The sequence below is a fragment of the Nelumbo nucifera genome, chromosome 2 (assembly GCF_055504915.1).
Source record: "Nelumbo nucifera cultivar China Antique chromosome 2, China Antique-T2T, whole genome shotgun sequence".
Lineage (NCBI taxonomy): Eukaryota > Viridiplantae > Streptophyta > Magnoliopsida > Proteales > Nelumbonaceae > Nelumbo > Nelumbo nucifera.
Window position 1 is genome coordinate 72,312,485 of NC_142650.1, and position 22,050 is coordinate 72,334,534.

Below are 22,050 nucleotides of genomic sequence, written 5' to 3' on the forward strand. Positions count from 1 at the left end.
CCCCTGCATAATACTATGCAGAAGGATGAGATGTTCTCCGTGTGTGGCTGCGATAAACATGGGCAGAGTTCTCGTGGGCAGGAGATCCGGGCTCACCCAAAAAGGGTTAAAAGTGATAGGACATAGGTCAAAGTAGTAAGAAATAATTTAAGCACTAATAATTTATCAATATTGCATTAAACAAAATAAAAGAAAAGGCAAGATTCATGTAGACCTATTGCATTAAACAAAATAAGGTTTGGAGGACAATGACGATGATGAAGTAAACCTATTGTTAATTGGGCTTATTGGGTCAAACCTCATAAAGCCCATTTCTAACTAAGTTTCTTTAGCCTAGTAATTAGACAATATTGTCTAAACCATGAATAGCAAATTGAAGAGAGAGAGAGAGAGAGAGAGAGGATGTAATCAAACTAGAAACTCAGCAATCAAACATAAGTTAATGTTTATGTGTATGGGCCACACAACCATCCAGTGGTCTAGCCTCAGTCCACATTTAGGTGGTCAGAAACAAATTACCAGTCTCTCTCTCTCTCTCCCTCTCTCCAGTTTGTCTCATATCTTTATACCACAGTCTCCATCTCCCTCACTGACACATGCTCGCTCATTCCCACACACAAACGCAGATGTGGACAATAAAGAATCTCTCAAATTTGTGTCTGTGCCACACAATCCCTCATAAGAAAGAGTGTACATACGAGGAATAAACGAAGCTATCCACCAACCCTGTTTAATATTTATTCAAGCAACGCCAAAACAGTATTCTTATGCTATGTTTGGTGACCTGTCTGTCTTGATAGCCTATTGCCTTCTGGATTTTGAAGAATCACCATGAAGAAGACCCTTCAAAGAGCTCATCAAATGGGGAGCCCTCGCAGCGATTTCGATCTTGGTGAACATGATCTTGATCAAAGTATTGCAATTCCAGCCAAATTTGCCACCATTGCAGACAGCTTTGAAAAGAAAGAGCAATCATGGTAACTGCATAATATGCTTCTCCTTTGTGTTCTTTACTAGCTTTTGAATATCTATATAAAGAAAATGATTACCATATTGGTGGGTTCATGCAGGTTTGTAATTTCTCAAACCCCTACAGACCTTACAATTAAAGTAGCAGACATCACGTTTTATGCTCACAAGGTACATGAAAGGCATCTTTGAGCAAGCAGGTTTTAACTGTTGGTCCAATCTTTAGAATCCATTGATATTTGATGGTAGAGGCTCATGGTCATGGTTATCACCATTCAGGACTGGGAAATGAACGTATAGCCCAGAATGAGGCCTATTAGACTGTTTTATTGGCCATCACAATTCATAAGAAAATGCTGTGCCAGCAGCTGTGAGCTCCATAAATGTTGGAAGCCCATAACAAGCATGAATACCCATACAATTAAACAGCTGATGTGTTTGATATCATTGCTTATTTCATGAAATGTTCTAGGTTGATCAATACAAATTGATGAGAGATACACTGCACATGAGAGTCACTTCAGTTAGAATGATTTTAGTGTCATTTCTGTTTCTAATGACAAATCAATTTGACATTTCTACAAGCAGCTTCCCATACGTGTGCATTTTTAAGGGATACCTATTTCAACAATCAACAGCCTCAAATAAGTCATGCCAATTTGTATTGATAATCCCAAAACAATTCAGGTAGAAACAGCAATGGTACCAAAAACAACGTAAATAGGAACACGAAGTAGATCTTATTTCAGTACTTGGTTCACCCAATCTAATCAGGTGGATCAGTTTGATCTGTTAGGTTTCTAAAAGCAGGTTTCAGTCTGGTCGAAAATGTTTCCCATCAGCCAACCTTAGGAGCTGTTTGATAATTTCAGTGGCTGAACAACCTGAACTGAATAAATGTATGTCATTTTAAGCTTCTCAATGGCTGAATGGATTTATTTTTAAGATATATGACCTAAATGGAATATTGGGCTGACTGGTATACTCCTAAAAATTTTATTATATGACCATCTTATCAACTAAAAGATACAGTTTTATTTCTTAGGGAAAAAAGAGAGGAAAACATGGACCAAGGTTGGTGCTAGACACTCATGGGGCCACGCATGCCTCCATTACCACACAAAGAAATTAATAACACAATGGGCCCCACATAATATTCCTTGTGTGTGGTGATGAAGCCACTCATAGAGCAATGGACTCTGTTGTACTAACCTTACATTAGAAAGAATAACTTAAAAAATAAAAAATAAAACAGTTTCTATGGTACAGAAACATGCTATCTAGTACCAGTACTACTGAACCACTGTAGTACCATATTCACAAACAAGGGATTCTGTTATATTACTTGTCTACAGTACTCTTGTGCTATAAAACTATAACATTTACATCATAGACATTCATCATTTACACACCAACAGTGTTTCCAGTGTACTAGTAGTACTGCAATGAATGTTTCTATAATGTACAACGAAATGCTCAAAAGAAATTTCTATACTAACTTTTCTTTCTTTTCTTTGGTTTAATTCCTAGTTTTGTTCAGTCATCAGTTATCCCTTGACTTTGTTCTTTGGCAGCATCCATTGGTTTCAAGAAGTGGCTATATGAGTCGGCTCAATCTACAACCATCTCCAAACTCAAATATTAAGTATGACCTTAAGCTTGACAACTTCCCTGGAGGACCAGAAACATTTGAAATCGTTCTTATATTTTGTTATGGTCTCCCTGTAGACCTAACTCCTACCAATGTAGCTCAACTAAGATGTGCATCAGAGTTCCTAGAAATGACAGAGGAGTATGAAGATGGAAACCTCATTGCCAAGACTGAGGCTTTCCTCACATTCATGGTTTTCTCCTCTTGGAGAAACACCATTACTGTCCTCAAGTCTTGTGAGTCTCTCTCTCCTTGGGCCGAGAACCTCCAAATTGTAAGAAGGTGCAGTGATTCCATTGCCTGGAAAGTCTCCAGAGACAATTCCACAGTGGGAGAATCAATTGATGATGAGGGATGGTGGTTTACTGATGTATCAAGCCTTCGCATTGATCATTTCGTTAGGATTATAACAGCAATTAGAGCGAAAAGGGCAAAACCAGAGATTGTAGGAGCATGCATCATGCACTATGCAGAAAAACAGTTGCCTGGCATGGATATTGAATTGGAGGATCAAGAAGGAAATGGGCAGGGAAGTATGGAATTGCAACTGGGTATTTCAAATGGGAGAAGACAAGAAGGTTGTATTGGGCACAACAAAGAGCAAAGACTGGTCATAGAGAGCCTAGTGAGCATAGTCCCTCCCCAGAAAGAGGCTGTGTCATGTAAGTTTTTGTTGTGGTTGTTGAAGATGGCCATGTTGTATTCTGTAACACCTGCATTAGTGTCAGAACTGGAGAAGAGGGTGGGGATGGTGCTTGAAGAAGCAAATGCAAAAGACCTTTTGATTCCTAATCTTAAAAGAGGAGATGATGGCAAGTTCATCAAGTGAGTATTAAAACTTTTTTACCTGTTAAATAGTGCTAGTATAAACAACTACAACTTTAAAGTCGCAGCAGTAGGTGAGAGAAGGGAAGCTCCTAATATCAATATTAACTATCATCCTCTTTCTGCTTATACATGACACTTGGCACTAAGGGATGCAACTTGGGCAGATTGAATATTTGTTAAATTTTGAATGGGGCCCAACCAGAGGCCCAGGGCTTTGTGGTTGAAATTCTTCAAATGGTTACGGCTAGAACCCTTAAGAACTAATAGCCAGGCCAAGCTAAGAGAAGGGATGTTACAATATCTATGAATCCTAACTCTAGCCTCTTTGACCTGAAACATAGAATTTTTCAACAACTCCATAGTTAGAATGGCTTAGATCATAGTCAAATCCAATCAACAGAAATACATTTATGCATCAAATAACTAATTTGTTTCTTCATCCTTTCTTACTCCCATGCATTTCCTATCAACATCTGAAGTTCTTCATCCGGAGAATGCACCATGTACAATGTTGATGCAATTCAGAGGATTGTAGAGTACTTCCTGATGCATGAACAACAACAGCAAGAACAACAAACTTGTGAGAAGTTAGTTGTCGGAAAGCTATTAGACAGTTATTTAGCAGAGATTGCAAGAGATCCAAATCTCTCCATTGCCAAGTTCCAATTTCTTGCTGAATCCATGCCCACAAATACTCGAACATGTGATGATGGCCTTTATAGAGCCATTGACACCTATCTCAAGGTAATCTGTCTTCACAATCTCACATTACCTCTTTTGTTACAATTAAATGTAAGCTTTACTCAAAAAGCACAATTTCTAAGTAGACATATGCTATGCAACTTACATGTACTACACTCGATTCTATTGCAGAAAAGTAGTTGTTATAGTCTAAAAATATAATGTAGTGTATGTTTATTTATTGGGTAATTAAGTGTATAGAACATTTAATTCAGAATGGGAGTTGGACTAGAAAATGTCCCTGGTGTAGGGGCCATTGCTTGATGCTATGGTAAAATCCCAGGCTGACAGAAAGCTAGGTCTACATCCAGAATGACCACCATGTAAAATAAATACCCAAAAGTTAGGTCTACATCCAGTCTATACATCCCAAGACCTGTATAGCTGAGACCAGAGTAATGGTCCTTTATCAACATCTCTCATTTCTGCCATATATTGAATTTCACTAATTCTTGTAGTTCTTCTCAGACTCATCCTTCACTAGCAGAACACGACCGGCGGAGGTTGTGCAAATTGATGAACTGTGAGAAGCTATCACTTGATGCCTGCATGCATGCTGCACAAAATGATCGGTTGCCACTGAGAACTGTTCTCCAGGTAAAATTCTTTTAGTAAGTCTGGGTTCAGTATCCTTCAATAACCATTACAGCATCTACTTTACATATAACCACCATCCAGGGGGCAAAAAAATTGAGAAATCTTCACTTTATCCCAAAACCCCCACCTATGATACAGTACCAACCCCCTTGTATTGTGTCAGCTTCCCCCACCTGTCACTATTCCCAACTGTACAAACAGATAAATAAAATTTGTGAGGTGGGAGAATCTGAAAATTCGCCAATAAAGTTTATACTGCTTCACATTAGACATGTGCCCATCTAAGAGCAGTTACTAACCATTAAATTTCAGAGCATATCAATGGGAACCTTTCAATCTAACACCTCCTAAATATGCTTGGCTACCCATGCAATCACCAAGAAATCAATTAATTTATGAATTAGGTACAGAGTTTCATCTAGAGCTGTTTCAAAGGAATAAAAGTAGAAACGAGTGTTATTTCTATAAAATCATCACATAGAACTTAGGGGCACCTAAGTATTGTCCAATTTAAAGTAATTCTTGGTAATGTTTTTTATTTTATTTTTTATTTTACTTTTTGTTGCTTCATGGGGCTACACAATGGGGTAGCCCATCCCCCATCCCCTTAAACCCCCAACCCTGGTGGCAGCGGGATTTGATCCCAGGTCTCTGTCACAACAAGTACAGAGATCCTACCAACAGAGCCACCATCAGTTGGTTTAATTCTTGGTAATGCTAATATAATTGATCCAGTACCACTAAACTCTTTCAGTAAACAGGTAGGAAAATGTCCTAGAGACTACATCATTAAGAGAGAGACCCAAAGAAAACTAAATAATCATGGTTGTCAAGGTTTTACCTAGGTTCTAAGACATTTTTATGGGTTTATTTAATGCCTCACCTGGGATACATGGGAGCATACCAAGTTCAGGTAATATTTTGTAATGGTAAAAGAGGTAAAATGGTATTATAAAAACACCTGCTTTCAATTCAAAGATCCATGAAATTGTTTCTTTTTTAATGTTTCACTATTAAAACTGACCAAAATAGAGCATTATCCCCCCCCCCTAAATGAGAAAACAGAGGTTTTATCTTTTTTTTTTTAAGAAAAGTTAACAATTTCATTAAAAACAAAGCACAGGGTACATGAGGAGATGTACAACTGCAACAAAGCCCCGCCAATAGAATTACAAGGGTAACATGCAGTCAATAAACAAGGAATCCCTATGGATCCCAGGTTTTGCTAGACCATCGGCCACAGAGCTTAGTTCCCTAGGGATCCATCTAATCCTTAGTCATCTGAGCCATAATATCTCTAGCTTCATCCAGGTAATATATTAGACACCAGGGCCACTGTCCTCCCCTAGCCATTTTATGGTGTTTGCAGAATCTCCTTCAATGGTTAAGTCCCAAATTCTTGGCAATTCTGAGACCTGTTAAGGCAGCCACAATCTCAGCTTTTGTAGAGTCTGCAACCGCTAATGGGCCACTGAAAGCCCACCGGATATTTCCATCTTCCTCCCTGATCATACCTCCAATCCCAGCTCTCCCCGGGTTGCCTACTGCACTTCCATCGAAGTTTAATCTTATTCCCACCTCCTCCGTCCCTGGTGAAGCCTGAACAGCAGCTGGATTCCAGGGAGAGGAGCAAAATGCCCACCAAATTCCTTTGTAAGTCTGAAAATTCTTCTCTTGTTTTCAAATTCCCAGTTTAATCTTATGTAGGATATGAGATCTTTGATGGTTCTTTTCTTGTCTTCTGTTTCTTTAATGGTTCTTTTCACACTCCCCAAAGCACTGCATGGATGTGTGCACCAATAGGCTTTCCCTCTTTGGCCCAAACCCCTACCATGCCATTGCCTAAGAAGCATATTAGGGAGTGGCCCAACTGTAACCGACCATGTGCAGAAAGTGATTCCATATTTTCCTCGTCTCAGCACCATGAATAAAGAGGTGCTCAATAGATTCTTTGTCACTGAGGCACAAGATACAGACATGTGGGGAGATGCATGTCTACCCCTGTTCTTCCTCTGGAGTATATCACAAGTGCTTATTCTCCCAAGGTAGGCCTCCCACACAAAGGAGGAAACTCTCAAAGGAGCTAGGTTGTTCCAAATCCTCTTACAGAGGAACGACATGTTTTGTTCACCTAAAGCGAGAGCTTTGAAGGTCTTGGTTGAGAACTTTCCAGCTGCGTGAAGGGTCCAAATAAAGTTGTCTAAGAGAAGTAAACCTCTTGAAGAGAATGGAGAAGATTAGTGACTTCAGCCATCTCCATATCCCTTGGGGGTTTGTCTGAGACTAAGGTTCCAACTAATCTAGGAGGGGAACAGGGATAAGAGCAAGCAGCAATGGTAGCTCCTTTAGCTTGGGTGAGACGAAACAATCGGGGGTAAGATTCAGCTAAGGTTTGATTCCCCCAACAGAGGTCAGTCCAAAGCTTAATTTTGTTTCCATCCCCCACCCAATATCTAATAAAGGAGATAAATTTATTTATCAAAAAAATAAATAAAGGAGATAAATTTAGTGTAGCAAGAGGAGATACCTTTCCATGGGTTTGCTGCATTCTCCCAAATCAAGTGAACTTTTTTTATCAATAACTGAACCAATTATTGGACTGCAAAAGAGCATTATGAAAGGAAGCACAAGTAAAAACCCCATTAAGGGTACAAGACCAAACTCTAGTGTCCTGTCCTCCATTGACTGATCAAGGAAAGTTAGGTGGAGTTTACCCTGTAGTTGGATGAGTGCCTCACACTCGTTGTCCCTCAAACCCCTTTAAAATCAAAATCCTAGTTAATCCCTGAAGGGAAAAAAAAAATAGCAAATCTCAATACATGTTGTTGTCTATAGTCAGACATTGAGTAGAGGTTAGGAAAAGCAAACTGAAGAGGGGTTTCAGCCAGCCAAAGGTCTTCCCAAAACAATACCCAGGTCCCACTCTCACATCATATCTAATAAAATTGATAAAAATTGAGTATACCACCTGTATTGAAGTTAATAAAGAGGCAACTTTTGCATCCCATCCGTTATTCAGTGTCCCATGAATGCTTGCAATTACCTTATTCCAATTTCCAAAGTCTGTCATTTTCCAACAAAAACCTAACCTCCATAACCATTTCCCTAACAATGTTGTATTTCTAGAGATTAGGTTCTGTATTCCAAGTTCACCCTGCTCCTTGAGTTTACTAACTTGCTCCCACTTCACTTAGATGATCCCTCTTCTCATCCCCTAGTTCCCAAAGGAAGTCTCTCATGATCTTCTCTAATTGACTCACAGCTCTAGCTTGAATTCTAAAGGTGGAAAGGTAGTAAATAGGTAAATTAGCTAATGCTGCCATGATTAAGGTTATTCCTCCACCCATTGAAATATAGTTTATTTTCCAGAGTGCTAGTCTTTTAGTGAATCTCTCTAATACCGGCTTCCAAAAGACTTTTGACCTCAGGTTTCCCCCTAACGGGAGACCATGATAATCCAATGGCAAATTCCTTACCCCACACCTTAAAGTCTCTGCCAATATTCTTAATTCTTCCTCCTCCATATTAATCCCTACTACACAACTCTTCCCCAAGTTCACTCTCAGATTAGAAACCAACTCGAAAGAAACAATGGTTTCCTTTAAACTCCTCAAGCCCTCTAAGTTGCCATCTTCACAAAACATGATTATATCATCTGCAAATGGCAAGTGAGTGACTATCACCTCATTTCTACCTACCTAGTCAACCTTAATAATCATCCTGCTTAAAACATCTGCTACTAAAGTGAAGAGGAAAGGGGATAAGGGATCTTCTTGTCTCAATCCTCATTTGGTTGGAAAGAAATCTCTAGGCTCTAGCCACTCCATTTATTAGAATTGAATAATGCACTGAATTTAAGAAGCCTCTAATCCATTTTCTCCACCTTTCACCTACCCTAATCTTCTCTAACATTATTCATCAAAAATCTTCTCTAACATTTTAAGGATGAAAGACCAATCAACAAGATCGTATGCCTTCTCTAAATCCAGTTTGCAAATTAAGCCTTTTTCTTCCTTTCTCCTCTTCTCTACTACACACTCATTTGCCACCAAGATTTGATCAATGATCTGCCTCCCTTCAACAAAAGCTCCTTGGAATTGTGAGATGGCAACACTCTTTTAAATCTTCCAGCCAATACCTTTGTAAAATCTTATAGAGGCTAATCACTAGGCTTATGGTCTAAAATCCCTAGGTATCTTGGCTACCCTCTTTTTGGGGATCAAAGCAATAAAGGTTGAATTTGCTCCTCGAGAGATTTCCCCTTCATGATAGAACTCATTAAAACACTTCCATTAGGTCAAATTTTATGACTTCCCAACAATCTTGATAAATAGACATGGAGAAACCATTCGATCCCAGGGCTTTAGATCTCTCCATCGAAAATACTACCTCTTTGAGCTCCATACCCCTGAGGTTAGCAAAGAAAACCTTGAAATGGTCCACAAAGAACTATGATTATCTCCTCCCTTGTTATCTATTGACCATCCACTTCTAAGCTAGTTATTAGGTTCTTCCTCCTTCCACTAGCTAGAGAGTGGAAAAACTTGGTGTTGTTGTCTCCCTCTATTAACCATTTACATCTAGATTTTTGCCTCCAAAAAATTTCATCAACAACTCTTCCAGCTCAAGCTTTAGATTCCTCTCTTTCCTCCCCACTGATTTCTCTAGTAGTTTCCTTGTTGTCCAACTCCACAATCCTTAAAGAAATATTCTTCTTTGTTTCCTCCACTCTCCTGAACTCATTTATGTTCCAAGTCTTGATTTTCTCTTTCAGCTTTTTTAGGCATCTATAGAATCTTAACTTAATTTCTCCCCCACTAAATCTTAACCTCCACAAAGATGGGATCTTCTAGCCACAAGTTTTCAAATCTAAAAGGTAAGGGGCCTCCATAGAAAAGATCCTAAGATACGCTAATGGGACAGTGATTTGAGATTACTTTGGGCAAAGCTCTAGAGGCTAAATTCTCCCACATCTCTTCCCAATCTAAAGAAAATAGGAATTTATCTAGTTTAGAGCAAGTCGGGGACTCCTGAAAGTTTGACTAGGTGTACTCTGCTTGTAATAGTGGGAGCGTCTTCAACTCAAAGGTATCCACAAACACATTGAAATTTTTCATGCTTGTGGTGATTCTTTGGTTAGGTCCATTGGTTTCTAAGGTAAACCTTATGACATTAAAATCACCTCCCAAACACCAAGGCCCCTCCCACAAACCTCTAACTACTCCTAACTCTTCCCAAAAAAAGATCCTTGTCTCTATAGGAATTTGGACCATAAACATTTGTTAGAGCCCACACCCTTCCATCATTGGACCTTCTGATTTTTATTGAAACTGGAAATTGCCCCACCAGTTCTTCCAAACATTCCAACTCCTCATTTTTTCCATATAGTCAGTATTCCTCCTAAAGCTCACAAGGAAGGTGCATACAACCAACCCAAACCCCTAATTCCCCAAATACTCCTAATCCATCTCCTATCAATCTCTAGGAGTTTTGTTTCTTGAATCAAGACCAAGTCCGGTTTCTCCAATCTAAGAGTATCTCTTATTAATCTCCCCTTGGTGGCACTCCCTGATCCCCTTGCATTCCAGCTAATTAGCTTCATTTTTTTTTTATAAATGATTAATACTTTATTGATATCAAGGGCTTAAATCAGTACAAGCATCCCTTTGAGAGGCGCGAGTTGAGACCTCCCCAAATTTAGAACAAAAGAAACAGATTAAAAGTAAATTACAGCTGAGCCCAATATAAAGTATCCATGTCTGTCCCTTGTTTAGCAAGATAATCAGCCAAAGAATTTGCTCATCTTCTGACCCAGTGTACTCTTACATTCATGTCCCTTGTATACCATTTGAATTTCTTGATTTCATTTCTATAGTACCAAGGAACAGAATCCGGGTTTTGTAGCCAGCCCACCACCAACTTGGAACCTCCTTCTATTATCAAACTTACTAGGCTAATTTGGTGAGCAATCCGAATTCCTTGTAGTGCAGCAAGCAGTTCCGCCCTAACAGAATCTCCTTCCCCCACCAGTCCCAAGAAAAGGACCAAGATGTTCCCATCCTTGTAATGCAGCTAATTAACTTCATTCTTGAATAAGATTTTACCTGGACCCTTTTTCTTTCGCTCAATGTCCCTCTCCTCTTCTTTCTTTTCTCATGTTTTCTTCCCTATCATATACTATCTCACTCATCAAATTCTCCACTTCACACTTCTTTTTCCTAGCCTTCCCCGAGCACTTATCCTTCCTTGAGTACCCCTTTACCCTCCTCAAGCTTTTTTTATCAGTTACCCCCCTCAAGCTTTCAGCAACAGACTTCCTCTTTTTCTTACCAAACAAACTTTCGAAATGGAAGGCAGGTTATCATTCTCCAAGACACTATCTCTGTTTCTGTTTAAGTTTTCAGTTCCTGCCCCTTCTGGTTCATGCCTATCACTATCTAAGTTTTCAGATCTCTCAATATCCTTCTCAACCTTAGACACTACTTCTGTTAAATTGTCCAGAACCATCCCAAAGATTTTCTCCACCTCATCATTTTCTCCTTCCTTTCCCGCACCTTCTGAGCAGACGGGATTGGCAGTCTCTAAATTCTTAGCAAGCATGGAACCTGGAATAATAGATGGACCTGCAAATGGAGGGGAGGAAACACAAGGGTAAGTCAATCAGTAACATCCGCAACAAGATAAACAGAGACATGAACAGTGGAAGGAATAACTGTGGAGTTAGAATCTCTCTGTTCTATACTTTCGCTAGCTCTCCCTTTACCAGGCATGGGTCTGTCAGACGACTTGTCAGATATTCCCTGTTTAGTTTCCTGTGGTCTTTGCTCTTGCCTTCTATCCCAAATTGCTTGTCCTATGTCCTGTCCTGGTTTGGTAGGTCTGCGTCTTCTTTTTCTGGCACAGTCGAGATCTCCTCACATTTAGTAGGAAACTCTTCAGTCAAGTGATTTTACTTGCACTGTTTTATATTATATTTTTCTCCCTACCTGTGATCAAAACAGGGGTCAACAAAAACACATGCATACATTCTCATAGTATCTTATCCCTTTTGAATTAAATTAACAGAGGCTTTACCCCCTTATCTTTTATAATAGGCCATGTAGAGTTGCTTTCATCCTACTCGTATTGTTTAATTCTTTCATTTAACATCACTTTTGATATTTAATACTTGCTACTTGAACAGGGGGAGCATGCTAACTCATAAAAAAAACAAAAAAAAAAATTAACTAGGAAAACAAGCTAAAAGTAGTGTGGTTTTTCTTTTAGGCAAGTAACTAGTTGCCTATGTCACAAGGTGCTACCCTGTTGTCTAGCCTCACCTTAGCAGCTTGAAAACCGCATAGTCATAGCCAGCTTTCTTTTCCCTTTTCTTTTTGATTGTCAACAGGAAAAGATAACTAATTTTTTTTTATAATTGATAACTAACTAAATTAATTAGCTATAATCCCTGGCTGCAGAACAGCAGCCTATTGGTGTTATGTTTCTTCCAAGAGATGATAAAGAAATGATTTTTGGGGGTATCTGCTCAAGGTTTTATTAAGTTGTTATGTAACCTTGATTCAATTCATTGTCAAAGCAACCAAAACAAGTACTTGATTTTGATTTGAAAGGTCAAAATTTCCTGTCCAGTCCATTCCATATATTGCCAAAGATTTTAGATGTTAATTCATCTACAAATCATTGAATTTGACTACAGAAGAAACTAAACAAATAAATTAGTTCTTCAGTTTAAAATCAAAAAATTTGAGAAGTGTTAGATCTAGGGTTTATTTTCTAGTTTGAAAAGTTGCCTATGAAGTTTTCATTTCATCCAAACCCCTTTTTGTGGTATTACGTACTACACATTACAGGGGAACCAGATTCAGGGGTGTGGCAGAACAGGGTGCACACGAGGTCCACTGGTCATACCATGGAGAGCCTGCCTTTGCACAGGTTTGACCCTGTGCCTCGTATTTGGACAGGGTGACATGTGGCCATCTTAACTACTGGGTCATCAGCCACCCAAACCCCTCAAGTAATGATATCAGCACCGCACTCCATACCTGATTTGTACCCACAGTATCAAACATGCATTAGTCTCACTTGAACGGAACTACCAAGAAATATGGATTTCCCATAATAAACCTAGCTTAATTTAAGGGACACAATGTTGGTCCCGGATATCTGTGGTTTTGGGAGAGGTGGACTAGATATCCTAGCTTAATCTCTGACCCTTATACCCTGAAATGCATAGTGACAAAGAACTGCCATTTGATGGATACAACCTGGACCTAAACCTGCCTGATCAGATGGCAACAATCACTAACTTTGTTTTCATATAATGAAACAGAAAATTATATTTAATATGAAAATGAATAATTTCTTAATTTCAATGGTCTTTGGATTATCTCAAAGGGAGAGAGAAAAGAAAAAAACTGAATAGTTAAGAAATATATGGGTCTCACAGGATTTGAATTGAGAGGACTATAGCATGAAAGAAGGTCAAATCCAAGATCCACTCCATCCCATATCTAGCATGTTCAGAACTTCAGATCAAAACAAGGAACTCATATTTTAAAAATAGCCCAGATGTGTCTTAATAAAGTTTGTCTGGATATAGATCATAGCATACCTGAGGTTTCCTTTGGGATCCAATCTGAAATGCAATAATGCAATACGAGACCAGCTGGGCTCACTCTTCGTGATCTGGACTAGGATCCCAATCCAATTTTCAAAGGCAGCTACAGACCTGGGGATTATCAACTTTTATATCCAACTCATTTCATACCTAGAGATTACCAACTCTCCTTCCAGTGGACTAAAAGATCATAAGGAATGTCATTTTCCTACTGTAACTACTAGATTTTCTGGAAAGCATTTTCATAGGGCCATTTACATGCAACCAAACGCTGTGAAAAACACTCTTCAAGGTTCAATTAGTTGCTTCACATCATTTTATATGCAATCAAATTGACACCAAATATATATCATATTTTCTTTCCACACTTAAATGCCTTTGCTGCCCAAAAGAACTGTTGAGTTGTGGTAGGTCAAATGGTTAAAGCAATTGTTGGGTCTTAGTCATTAGTGGCAAGGTAAGGCACTGTGTAGAAGTTTAGTATTACCTCCCTTCAAAAAGACCAAAAAAAAGTAAACAGTGAAGTGTACAATTACCATTCTTGGAGAATCCAAGCCCATAGATAGGGAAACATTTTTTATAGGTAACTGAAACTTTATTGAATTAAATAAAAATGAAATTTATACAAGAATTGAAGCCCTTTTATAGGCTGGAAACTTTCCACCTATCCCTTTTCTTTGATAGGCATTATTACATTTCAGCCCAAAATCATTGTGGTTGCTGTCTATTATCCCCCCAACTTTGCCAACATATCTGCCATGCCATTTTCTAACCTTTTGACCACTGATAATAGACTTCCCTTCCCCTCATCAATCACTTAATCTCCTTGATGGAGAAACTATGATCCTACAGAAATTGCTTCTCCAATTATTCCAAGTATTACCTCATAAGCCTCTCTCTTTAAGAACTCTTAAATGCCAAAGGAAGTCTTAATTTATCTAAAATATGATTACATATGGCCACAATGGACTCGGGACACATTACCCTTTTTTATTAGTCACATTACAAGTTTTTTAGCTAAGAATGAGATGCAACTCACAGGTTCTGTTCTCAGAGCAAGCAAAGATGAGGGCAGCAATCGAAGAAAAGGAACCAAAACCAAACATGGGAATCCCTGAACAGGAGAGTTGGTCATCTACCAAGGAGATGAGATCCATGAAAGAAGAGCTACACAAAGTAAAGACAATGATGGCAGAACTGCAGAGAGACTACTCTGAACTACAGCAGGAATTTGAGAAGCTAAATATAAAGCAAAGAAGTCTTTCTAGGTGGAGTTCAAAGTGGAAAAAGCTCAAGAGTTCAACTTTCTTCAATGAAAAAATGGACGGTGAGGAAACTGGCGAAACACAGGAGAGTCAAAACCCAGTTGGTTGCAGAGTCAACTGCCGAAGGAGGCTCTCCATGTCCTAAGAGCTTTCAACAACATCCATGTACTGTAAATACCGAGACAGCTTAAGCACTAGACCATGTCATTATCTGCAGTCTTTCTCTAATCATGCCTAGCATCTTCACATCTTGCCTTGGAGAAAGTCCATCAGTCATGTTTTTGAATTCATTTTGCTTTAGAGTAAAACAGTCAAGTGTTCTGAGTAATTGAGTACAACTAAAAGGTGATTAGGAAAATAATTAGTTTGAGATGAATTACACATATGGGTGTCTGAAGGAAGCACTTCAACCATAAGATAAATGAGTTTACATATTTATGTGCAACTTCACCATTGTTTGGTGGGATTTCAATCCTTGAAGTGCTGATTCTATCAACCTTTTATAGAACCTAGATTATTGAGTACCTATGTTGTCCAGATACGGTGAGGACTCAGTCTTTCCTACTTTTTATCCTACAAGATTTCTCAGATCTGCAACAATCCCAGTACCACCTATTTTCTGCTTCATTTCATTGTCTTGGATCTAGCTATCAGACATTTAATCAAATAAGATATCTCAATATTTTCCCTTCTATTTAGTTCTTTGACCATTTTATTGCTGATTCAGCAGAGATACACCTTACATTCTTCATCCTACTTCTTTGTGTTTTAATTATCTAAAGTCCCTTTTAAAATTTTCAGGTTATATTAATTGTTTGTTCTCCCTCTTGTTTTTCATGCTTCATCAATCTTCCAAATCCAATTAAGTGCTGTCAATCTTGTCTATAAACTTTCAGACATAAATCAAATAGGTTGGAGAGTCAGAATAAATGATGAATCTCTTCATTACATTATGTTCTTAAACAAGTCATAATTCTTGTTAAACACACTTGAATTGACCACGATACTATCAATATATGGGGGCAGCAATCCAAGGAACCAATGTCAAATAATGGCAGTGTTTTAAAAGCGCAAGGGGCAAAAAAGGCACAGGGGTCAATTTGCGCCTGAGGCACAAGGCGAGGCACGCGCCTTTTTAAAGCAACTCGCATATAAAACATTTTTTAAAAAAAATGTTTTAAAAAACCTATTATGTAAAATTAAATAACATGTAAAGCATATTCAAATGTGAATTTAAAAAAAAAAATCAAACATATAAAACATTTTTAAGCATGTAAAACCCACAATCTCATTTTTTCCTCAATTGCATTACTTAAAGTAGCTAATGTGATGTAAAACATATTACATTCCTAATTCTACGAGCCGCCTTTATGCCACGCCCCTCGAGGCAAGCCTAAACAAGTACATGTTAGGGTCTTAAATTCTTAGTTCTCACACAAAAAATAATGATTTTATAATTTTAATTGTTTTTTAAGAAGATATTTTAGTAGGATGAATGAATGAACAACATTACCAAACAGGGGGTTCTCCAAATCCAGAAAAGTAGATCCAGACCTTGAAAAAACTAAGCAAAGAGATGAAAAGTGAAGACAGCAAAGCTGCAGATAGACTAAGTTGAGTTGTGCTAGGAATTCAGTAAACTCAAGAAAAAGAATGTATTTTCAGAGTAATAAGGATTCAAGAACTCCACTCTTTTGGCATTGGAAACTTAATGGTGAGGGAACTAGAGAACTGCTGACAAGTGCTAAGACTGCTGCCAAAGAAGGTTCTCCATCTCCTTCAAGATCTCAATAACAGCTATATTCTATGAAAACAAAAATTAGAAAAACCTTAGACCATAAAACCCTCGGCAATATTTCTCCAACCTTGTCTGGGATACTTTTACAGTTTTTCTCATGCAAAGGTTAAAGAAATATTGCTGCTGCCATTGACTTCACATTCATAGAACCACTTTTGTTTAAGTGGCTTTGTCTCAACCATGTGATGACTTTCTGATGCCACCATTGCCATTTCCCAAGAGGTTGTGTTGGAAGGTGTCCTACTCAGATTTTTCTTTTCAGAATTATACCCAGAATATCAATTCACCATATAAGTTGTTCTTTCACACCAATGTGAGACAATTTTGCATTACATTGACAGAAAAAGGTTCATCTCAACTCAACCTTAATCCTTGACAAAAATTGGCTCAGTTTGAAAAATTACACCGTTTACGAAAATACTCAAAATGTTCTAGAAGTATCAAATACACAAGGGTAAATTACAGATAGGTACCCTCTACTTTGGGGATAGTAACACTTAGGGCCTGAGCTTTCAAGTATAACACTTAAGTACCCTGAACTTTCTGAAATATACACTCAAGTCTAGCACCGTTAACAAACGTTAATGTGGGTGGTAAAATTACCAAACTATCTACCAATTTATTTAAGATCAATGCCACAACTTTGAAAAAAAAAATAGATTAGAGAGACAACTTAGGAGGGCATAATGATTGTACTGAGACCAAAAACACAGCTCTAAAATTTAATAATCTCTAAAAACTCTGAACTTTGGAGTTGAGGCTGCATTCATTATTTGTTTGCTTCTTTTTAATTTACATTAGTTTCACACAAGTCTCTCATTTCTCATGCTACTGTTTATAGAAATAGAGACAGAGAGAAAGAGAGAGTCAAGGCTTCATTGTTTGTTGCTAGAAAAAGGGGGCAGAACTGCACAACCATTATGCTCAGTTGCAGCCATAGCTAGGAACTTCATGGGTGAGGTGGTAGATTACAAGTCTTACCACTTAGGTTCTTCGACAATCAACATGGCGGAAGCTTGGGCCACATGGGAGGCCCACAACTTGGCAGTGAATTTCCCAAACCATTCCATCATCATTGAAGGCGACTCTTTGATCGTGATTTTTGTCTGAAGCGGCTCATCGACCCCCCCTAGAATCTACAGAACATCATTGAAGAATGTTTGGATTTGAAGAATCGAGCAAATGAAGATTTGGTCTACAATCACGTGTATCGGGAAGCTAATCAAGCGGCAGACTGGCTCGCCAATCAAGCCTTTTCTTCCCAACAGGGTATAGTAAGTCTCAATCTTAGAGATCTTCCTTGGAATTTAGCTTGTATTTGTAAGTCTGATGTGTGGGGATGTGCTACCCCCCATCTTGTGTAGCCCCTCTCGGTTTCTATCAAAAAAAAAATTATGCCCAGTTCATTCAGCATTGAGAAAGAAAATGAAGGTTGATGCATAGACCGCAGTGTTGCTTCAACACGTAGTTTATTCAGATCTAAGAATGAAAATGGGAAAGGAAAGGCAGTTTTGGGATTTTAAAATGTTTAGTGCAAGATAACTGACAAAATGCTAACAGTTAAGACTTGAGTGTATATTTTGAAAAGTTCAGGGTACTGAAGTGTCACATTTGAAAGTTCAAGCCCTTAAAATGTCACTACCCCCAAAGTACAAGGTACCTATCTGTAATTTACCCAATACATAAATACAAAGCAAACCAGGACATAGTGACATGCAAAGAAAAAGCTACAAAGAGATTTCAGATTGCACTGATAAGAGTACACAAGTTTTAAAGTTACAGCAATGTAGTGACCCATATTACACCAGATTACAATGTAGCCCAAAATAAAGTAGGTCTGTCTGCTCCTTGTTTGGCTAGGACATCAGCAAGTCCATTTGCTTCCCTCTTTACCAACCAAAACTAGTATTAATCCTCCTTGCAAGTTGGTCTATTTCTCTGAAGACAAATCTGAGCTTCCAAGGTACTGAACTGATTTGCTTTGCCCAAGATATGACCAGTAGTGAATCTCCTTCAATTTCCAGTTCTATTGTTCCATTGCAATCTTTAGTACTCAAATTCCATATAAGAACATGAATTGTCGAGGCACTGGATGAACTGGTCCACAAAAAGGGGGGTGAATATCTAAAAAAACCTTGCTTAAATGATCATGAACTCTATTTTGAATTAGTTTATAATGCCAAACACTTCCAAAAAAATAATAAAATTTGAGCTTGGGAAACAAGAAAGTTGCCTCTATGATTGCCATAACAATATTTAGGTGGTGTCTATCTCTCCTTACCAGGTTTGACAACACTTCGTCAGTCTTTTTTTGGAAAACAAACCAATGTATTTGTGTTCATAACAATGTTTCCTGTGCTATGCTTTTTTTATTTCTTTTTGAAGGCTACACAATGGGGTGTAGCCCATCCCCCAACCCAGGTGCAGGCGGGATTTGATCCCAAGTCTCTGCTACGACCAGCAGGAGACCTTACCAACCAGTTGGTTGGCACCTTGCTTCCTGTGTTATGCTTTTTCAACAACAAGAAATAAAATTTTAATGAAAAAATAAAAATGAGAGAAATAAAGTTCAAACCCTGGGGATGCAATAGAAATGGTGCAGCATAGACCCAAGTGAAGACCTCCAAAAGAGGGATACAAAATGAAAAACCCTGCATAACCCTTACCACTCTGGAAAGAATATGAGCTCAGCTTTAGTGTTAGCTAATCACAGAAGGAATACAGAAATCTATTCTGATATTGAAGAAATCTCTTCAACCTGTCGTTGAGCCAGCCAGTCTGTCAGACCAGCTGACCCATGACCTAGTCAGGTTTCTGGGCCCATTTATTATCACCTGAACTGTTTACCTACAAAAAAAAAAAAAAAACATTGACTCAGTCAACAACCTGACAATCCATCTGAAACCATCAATGGGTCACAGGTTAGACATTAGATCTTTTTCTGCTTTTTATACATTTTTAGCCATTTCCATCATTATTCATTTCTGGGTCATTCTTTAAAACATTTTGTTGGAGACCTTGCCTCTCCAAACAAATGGTTATTAAACCCTTGAAGACCTGTAAATTAGGCCCTCATTTATCCTAACACGAAATAATAATCTGGAACTCATACACCAAAGAAAAAGATAGCTTTAACCCTTCAAGCAGGGGGAATGGAGTTCATCCTTCACAGAATCACCAAACCCAAAAGGATTTTTCTATGCTATGCTTTTCTATGCTTTCAAAGATTAGATTTTACCTTCCTGCACATTACTTGAGCATGGAAGAATATATTTATATGCTCGTGAGGTATTTATGTGGCATAGACTATCAAAACAGGATTCATGTAACCGACCCCATAAGGTTGGGATAAGGCTTGGATGATGATGATGATGCAGTATGGAAGAGATGAACAATATCCCTTATAAACTTTCACTAGTCAAATTCACAATTGGGCAACCTGTTTCAGGAATCCATTCACATGAAGAGCTATGGACAAAACCAAAATGGACAGACTACACAAAAAAGCTGCCCCTCCAAAAGTTTACTAATAACCTGGAGGTGCTATTTCCTAAGACAATGGAAGTCATCTGTTTGTAGTCCCATCCTGGTATCACTTTCAAGATGCCTCAATTTCTGCATCAGGAAGCATCAGGGGCATATTCCTGATTGCTGTCACAAGCAATATGATATTAGCAAATAAATCTTTTTTTTTTGATAAATTATTAGCAAATAAATCTATTAAATAAGAAGTTTAAACTTTACAGTTGATCATAACTAGATAAATCCAAAATGGGTTCCTAAAGAGACTCAAATCATTCATTTATGATCAAGTAATGAATTAGAGATAAGTTTCAATTTCTTTGTAAACAGGTTAATGAACAGTTTGAATTGTTGTTACATTTTTCTCTTAATGGCTATGGTTGCTCTTTGGTTTAATAGAATATACAAAGTAGGGTGGAATTTCCAATCCCAAAATTTGGAAGGTTGTTTCTGGTAAACTCAATTGAAGAATTGTGTTAATGTGTTTCTCCTCCATATTGGCAATCTCCATATAAGAACAGTGATTGTTCATTGCAATCACTGCAAAAATAATACTCTAGATCTACCATAAATAATCCAGACTCCAGGTTTTTCAAAACCCCTGGCAAATCAATTTCAATTAACTGGTTATTGGAAATAACTTAAAAGGCACCTTTTCGCTTTCAAATTTCCATGATAAACATCCATAGCATAAAGGAAGGATCTAAAAAGATATCCCGACTCAAATTAAAACAATCCATGATTTTCAATAAAAACTAAGAATCATTAACAGCATCAACCATCTCCAACAAAACTATAGATATTTCTTCTAACCCCCCCCCCCAACTCTCTTTATCACAACAATCTAAACTACAGAAATATATGAAACCATAAATGGACGAATTACCAACAGAGCTACTTCGATTTACGCATACTGCTCCAGGGGAATTTAGCAGTTCCAGCATCGCTATCACCACGACCTCCACGACCACCTCTCTCACCAGATTGCTTCTCGGGCTTAAACCTACCATCAGCCTTTCCGTCAAGCCAATGCGATTTCACCTCCCCATCCTCGACAATACTCGACTTGGACTGCTTATTGATGCTCTTCTTCTCCTCCTCAATGATGCGAATTGGGTATAGGTCAGGAGAGATCGATAATGGATTCTTCAACGTTACATAGGCCTTCTTGTAATCTGGCTTTGCAATCAAGATTCCACCCCTCTTCTTCTTCTTGCCTTCCATGTTCAGGGTTCGGACTTCTTCAACTTCAAAGCCGTATAGAGATTCAAGAACCCTCTTGATTTCAATCTATTCATCAACCCAATAAAAAAACAATTAAAAAATAAGGATTGAACATGCGAAGTGGATTATACAGAATGGAAGAAAACACACCTTTGAAGCTGAAGGGATGGTCTTGAGAGCAATCTCTTTGATGTTGGTGAAAGAAGATGGCATGAGAAGCTTAATAGGGAGATTTGCGAAGTGCACAAGTCTTCTTCCCAATCTGCTACCCATTTTCTTATCTCGTTCTTCTACAATCTTACTGCAATGATCGGATCTTCAAAAAGTTTTGATTGCTGTTTCTTTGATGCCTAAACAACAGAATCGGTTCCCATTATTCCTGCTTCACAGCAATAAACAAAGATAACGGAGAAGAGATCAGAAAGAAGGGAAGAAGAAGGGATGAACAAGAACAACAATTATACCTGAAACACCAAATCAATCCCCAGCACGATCTATGGCCTAAACCCTAAACCCCACCAACTGATGGGTGGCTCAGTTGGTACGGTTAGGGCTGTAAATGCTCAATGGGTCACGTCTACGCTCCACCCAACAGAACCAAACCGATCTAACCATTTTTTTGATATATGATCAATTATATTGGTTTTGGTTTCGACTCTTCTATAGTTTTGAAAAAAAAAAAAAGGAGAAGTCCAAAATTCTGAACTTTGCCGTAGTATCAAGTTAGTACCCGAACTTTTAAATGTGTCATACAATAGTTAAGTTTTAAAAAGTGTCAAGTTGGTTATTGGTATTAACCGATTGTCAATTATTTGTTGAAAATGTCAAAATTATCCTT

The 22,050-nt window shown here is 38.2% G+C and overlaps 3 protein-coding genes across 11 annotated transcripts in view; 1 reads left to right on the plus strand and 2 right to left on the minus strand.

The window, feature by feature from the left end:
- Nucleotides 1–220: 220 nt before the first annotated feature.
- Nucleotides 221–18,042, plus strand: DOT3 (Phototropic-responsive NPH3 family protein). 5 transcript variants are annotated; one of them, XM_088898037.1, is made up of 7 exons: nt 221–977; nt 1,071–1,140; nt 2,544–3,445; nt 3,928–4,192; nt 4,658–4,786; nt 14,445–14,833; nt 17,308–18,042. In XM_088898037.1, the coding sequence occupies exons 1-6, from the start codon at nt 832–834 to the stop codon at nt 14,811–14,813; spliced, it is 1,881 nt and encodes a 626-aa protein (XP_088754163.1). In that variant the 5' UTR covers nt 221–831; the 3' UTR covers nt 14,814–14,833; nt 17,308–18,042. The 5 variants fall into 5 exon arrangements, with proteins under 5 accessions (XP_088754163.1, XP_088754166.1, XP_088754165.1 ...); XM_088898040.1 differs by lacking the exon at nt 14,445–14,833; XM_088898039.1 differs by lacking the exon at nt 17,308–18,042 and having other exon boundaries at nt 14,458–14,607.
- On the minus strand, nt 1,573–21,498 carry LOC104604135 (Ribosomal protein L23/L15e family protein). Of its 5 annotated transcripts, XR_016082481.1 has the most exons (5): nt 21,363–21,498; nt 20,875–21,278; nt 20,001–20,117; nt 19,133–19,313; nt 18,181–18,563 (listed from the first exon to the last, which is right to left on the minus strand). XR_016082481.1 is itself a non-coding variant. In XM_019198902.2 (3 exons), exons 1-2 carry the CDS (start codon nt 21,483–21,485, stop codon nt 20,883–20,885), a joined length of 519 nt encoding a protein of 172 aa, XP_019054447.1. In that variant the 5' UTR covers nt 21,486–21,498; the 3' UTR covers nt 1,573–1,588; nt 20,875–20,882. The 5 variants fall into 5 exon arrangements, 3 of the variants coding, with proteins under 3 accessions (XP_019054447.1, XP_010266676.1, XP_010266674.1); XR_016082480.1 differs by lacking the exon at nt 20,001–20,117; XM_019198902.2 differs by lacking the exons at nt 18,181–18,563; nt 19,133–19,313; nt 20,001–20,117 and adding an exon at nt 1,573–1,588.
- LOC104604136 (plant cysteine oxidase 2-like) overlaps nt 21,454–22,050 on the minus strand; it is a 30,884-nt gene continuing 30,287 nt past the window's right edge. Inside the window, exon 5 of the mRNA XM_088898041.1 lies at nt 21,454–21,591. Coding sequence (XP_088754167.1) covers nt 21,563–21,591 — 29 coding nt within the window. The 3' untranslated portion in view covers nt 21,454–21,562. The remainder of the gene's footprint in view (nt 21,592–22,050) is intronic.

Bases quoted from the DNA above. Each gene is read 5' to 3' on its own strand.
- DOT3 (XM_088898037.1), top strand. From the start codon at position 832: ATGAAGAAGACCCTTCAAAGAGCTCATCAAATGGGGAGCCCTCGCAGC. The intron at 3,446-3,927 runs GTGAGTATTAAA...CAACATCTGAAG, and splicing joins GATGATGGCAAGTTCATCAA to TTCTTCATCCGGAGAATGCA. The intron at 4,787-14,444 runs GTAAAATTCTTT...TGCAACTCACAG, and splicing joins CACTGAGAACTGTTCTCCAG to GTTCTGTTCTCAGAGCAAGC.
- LOC104604135 (XM_019198902.2), bottom strand. From the start codon at position 21,485: ATGGGTAGCAGATTGGGAAGAAGACTTGTGCACTTCGCAAATCTCCCT. The intron at 21,279-21,362 runs GTGTGTTTTCTT...GTTGATGAATAG, and splicing joins CCATCCCTTCAGCTTCAAAG to ATTGAAATCAAGAGGGTTCT.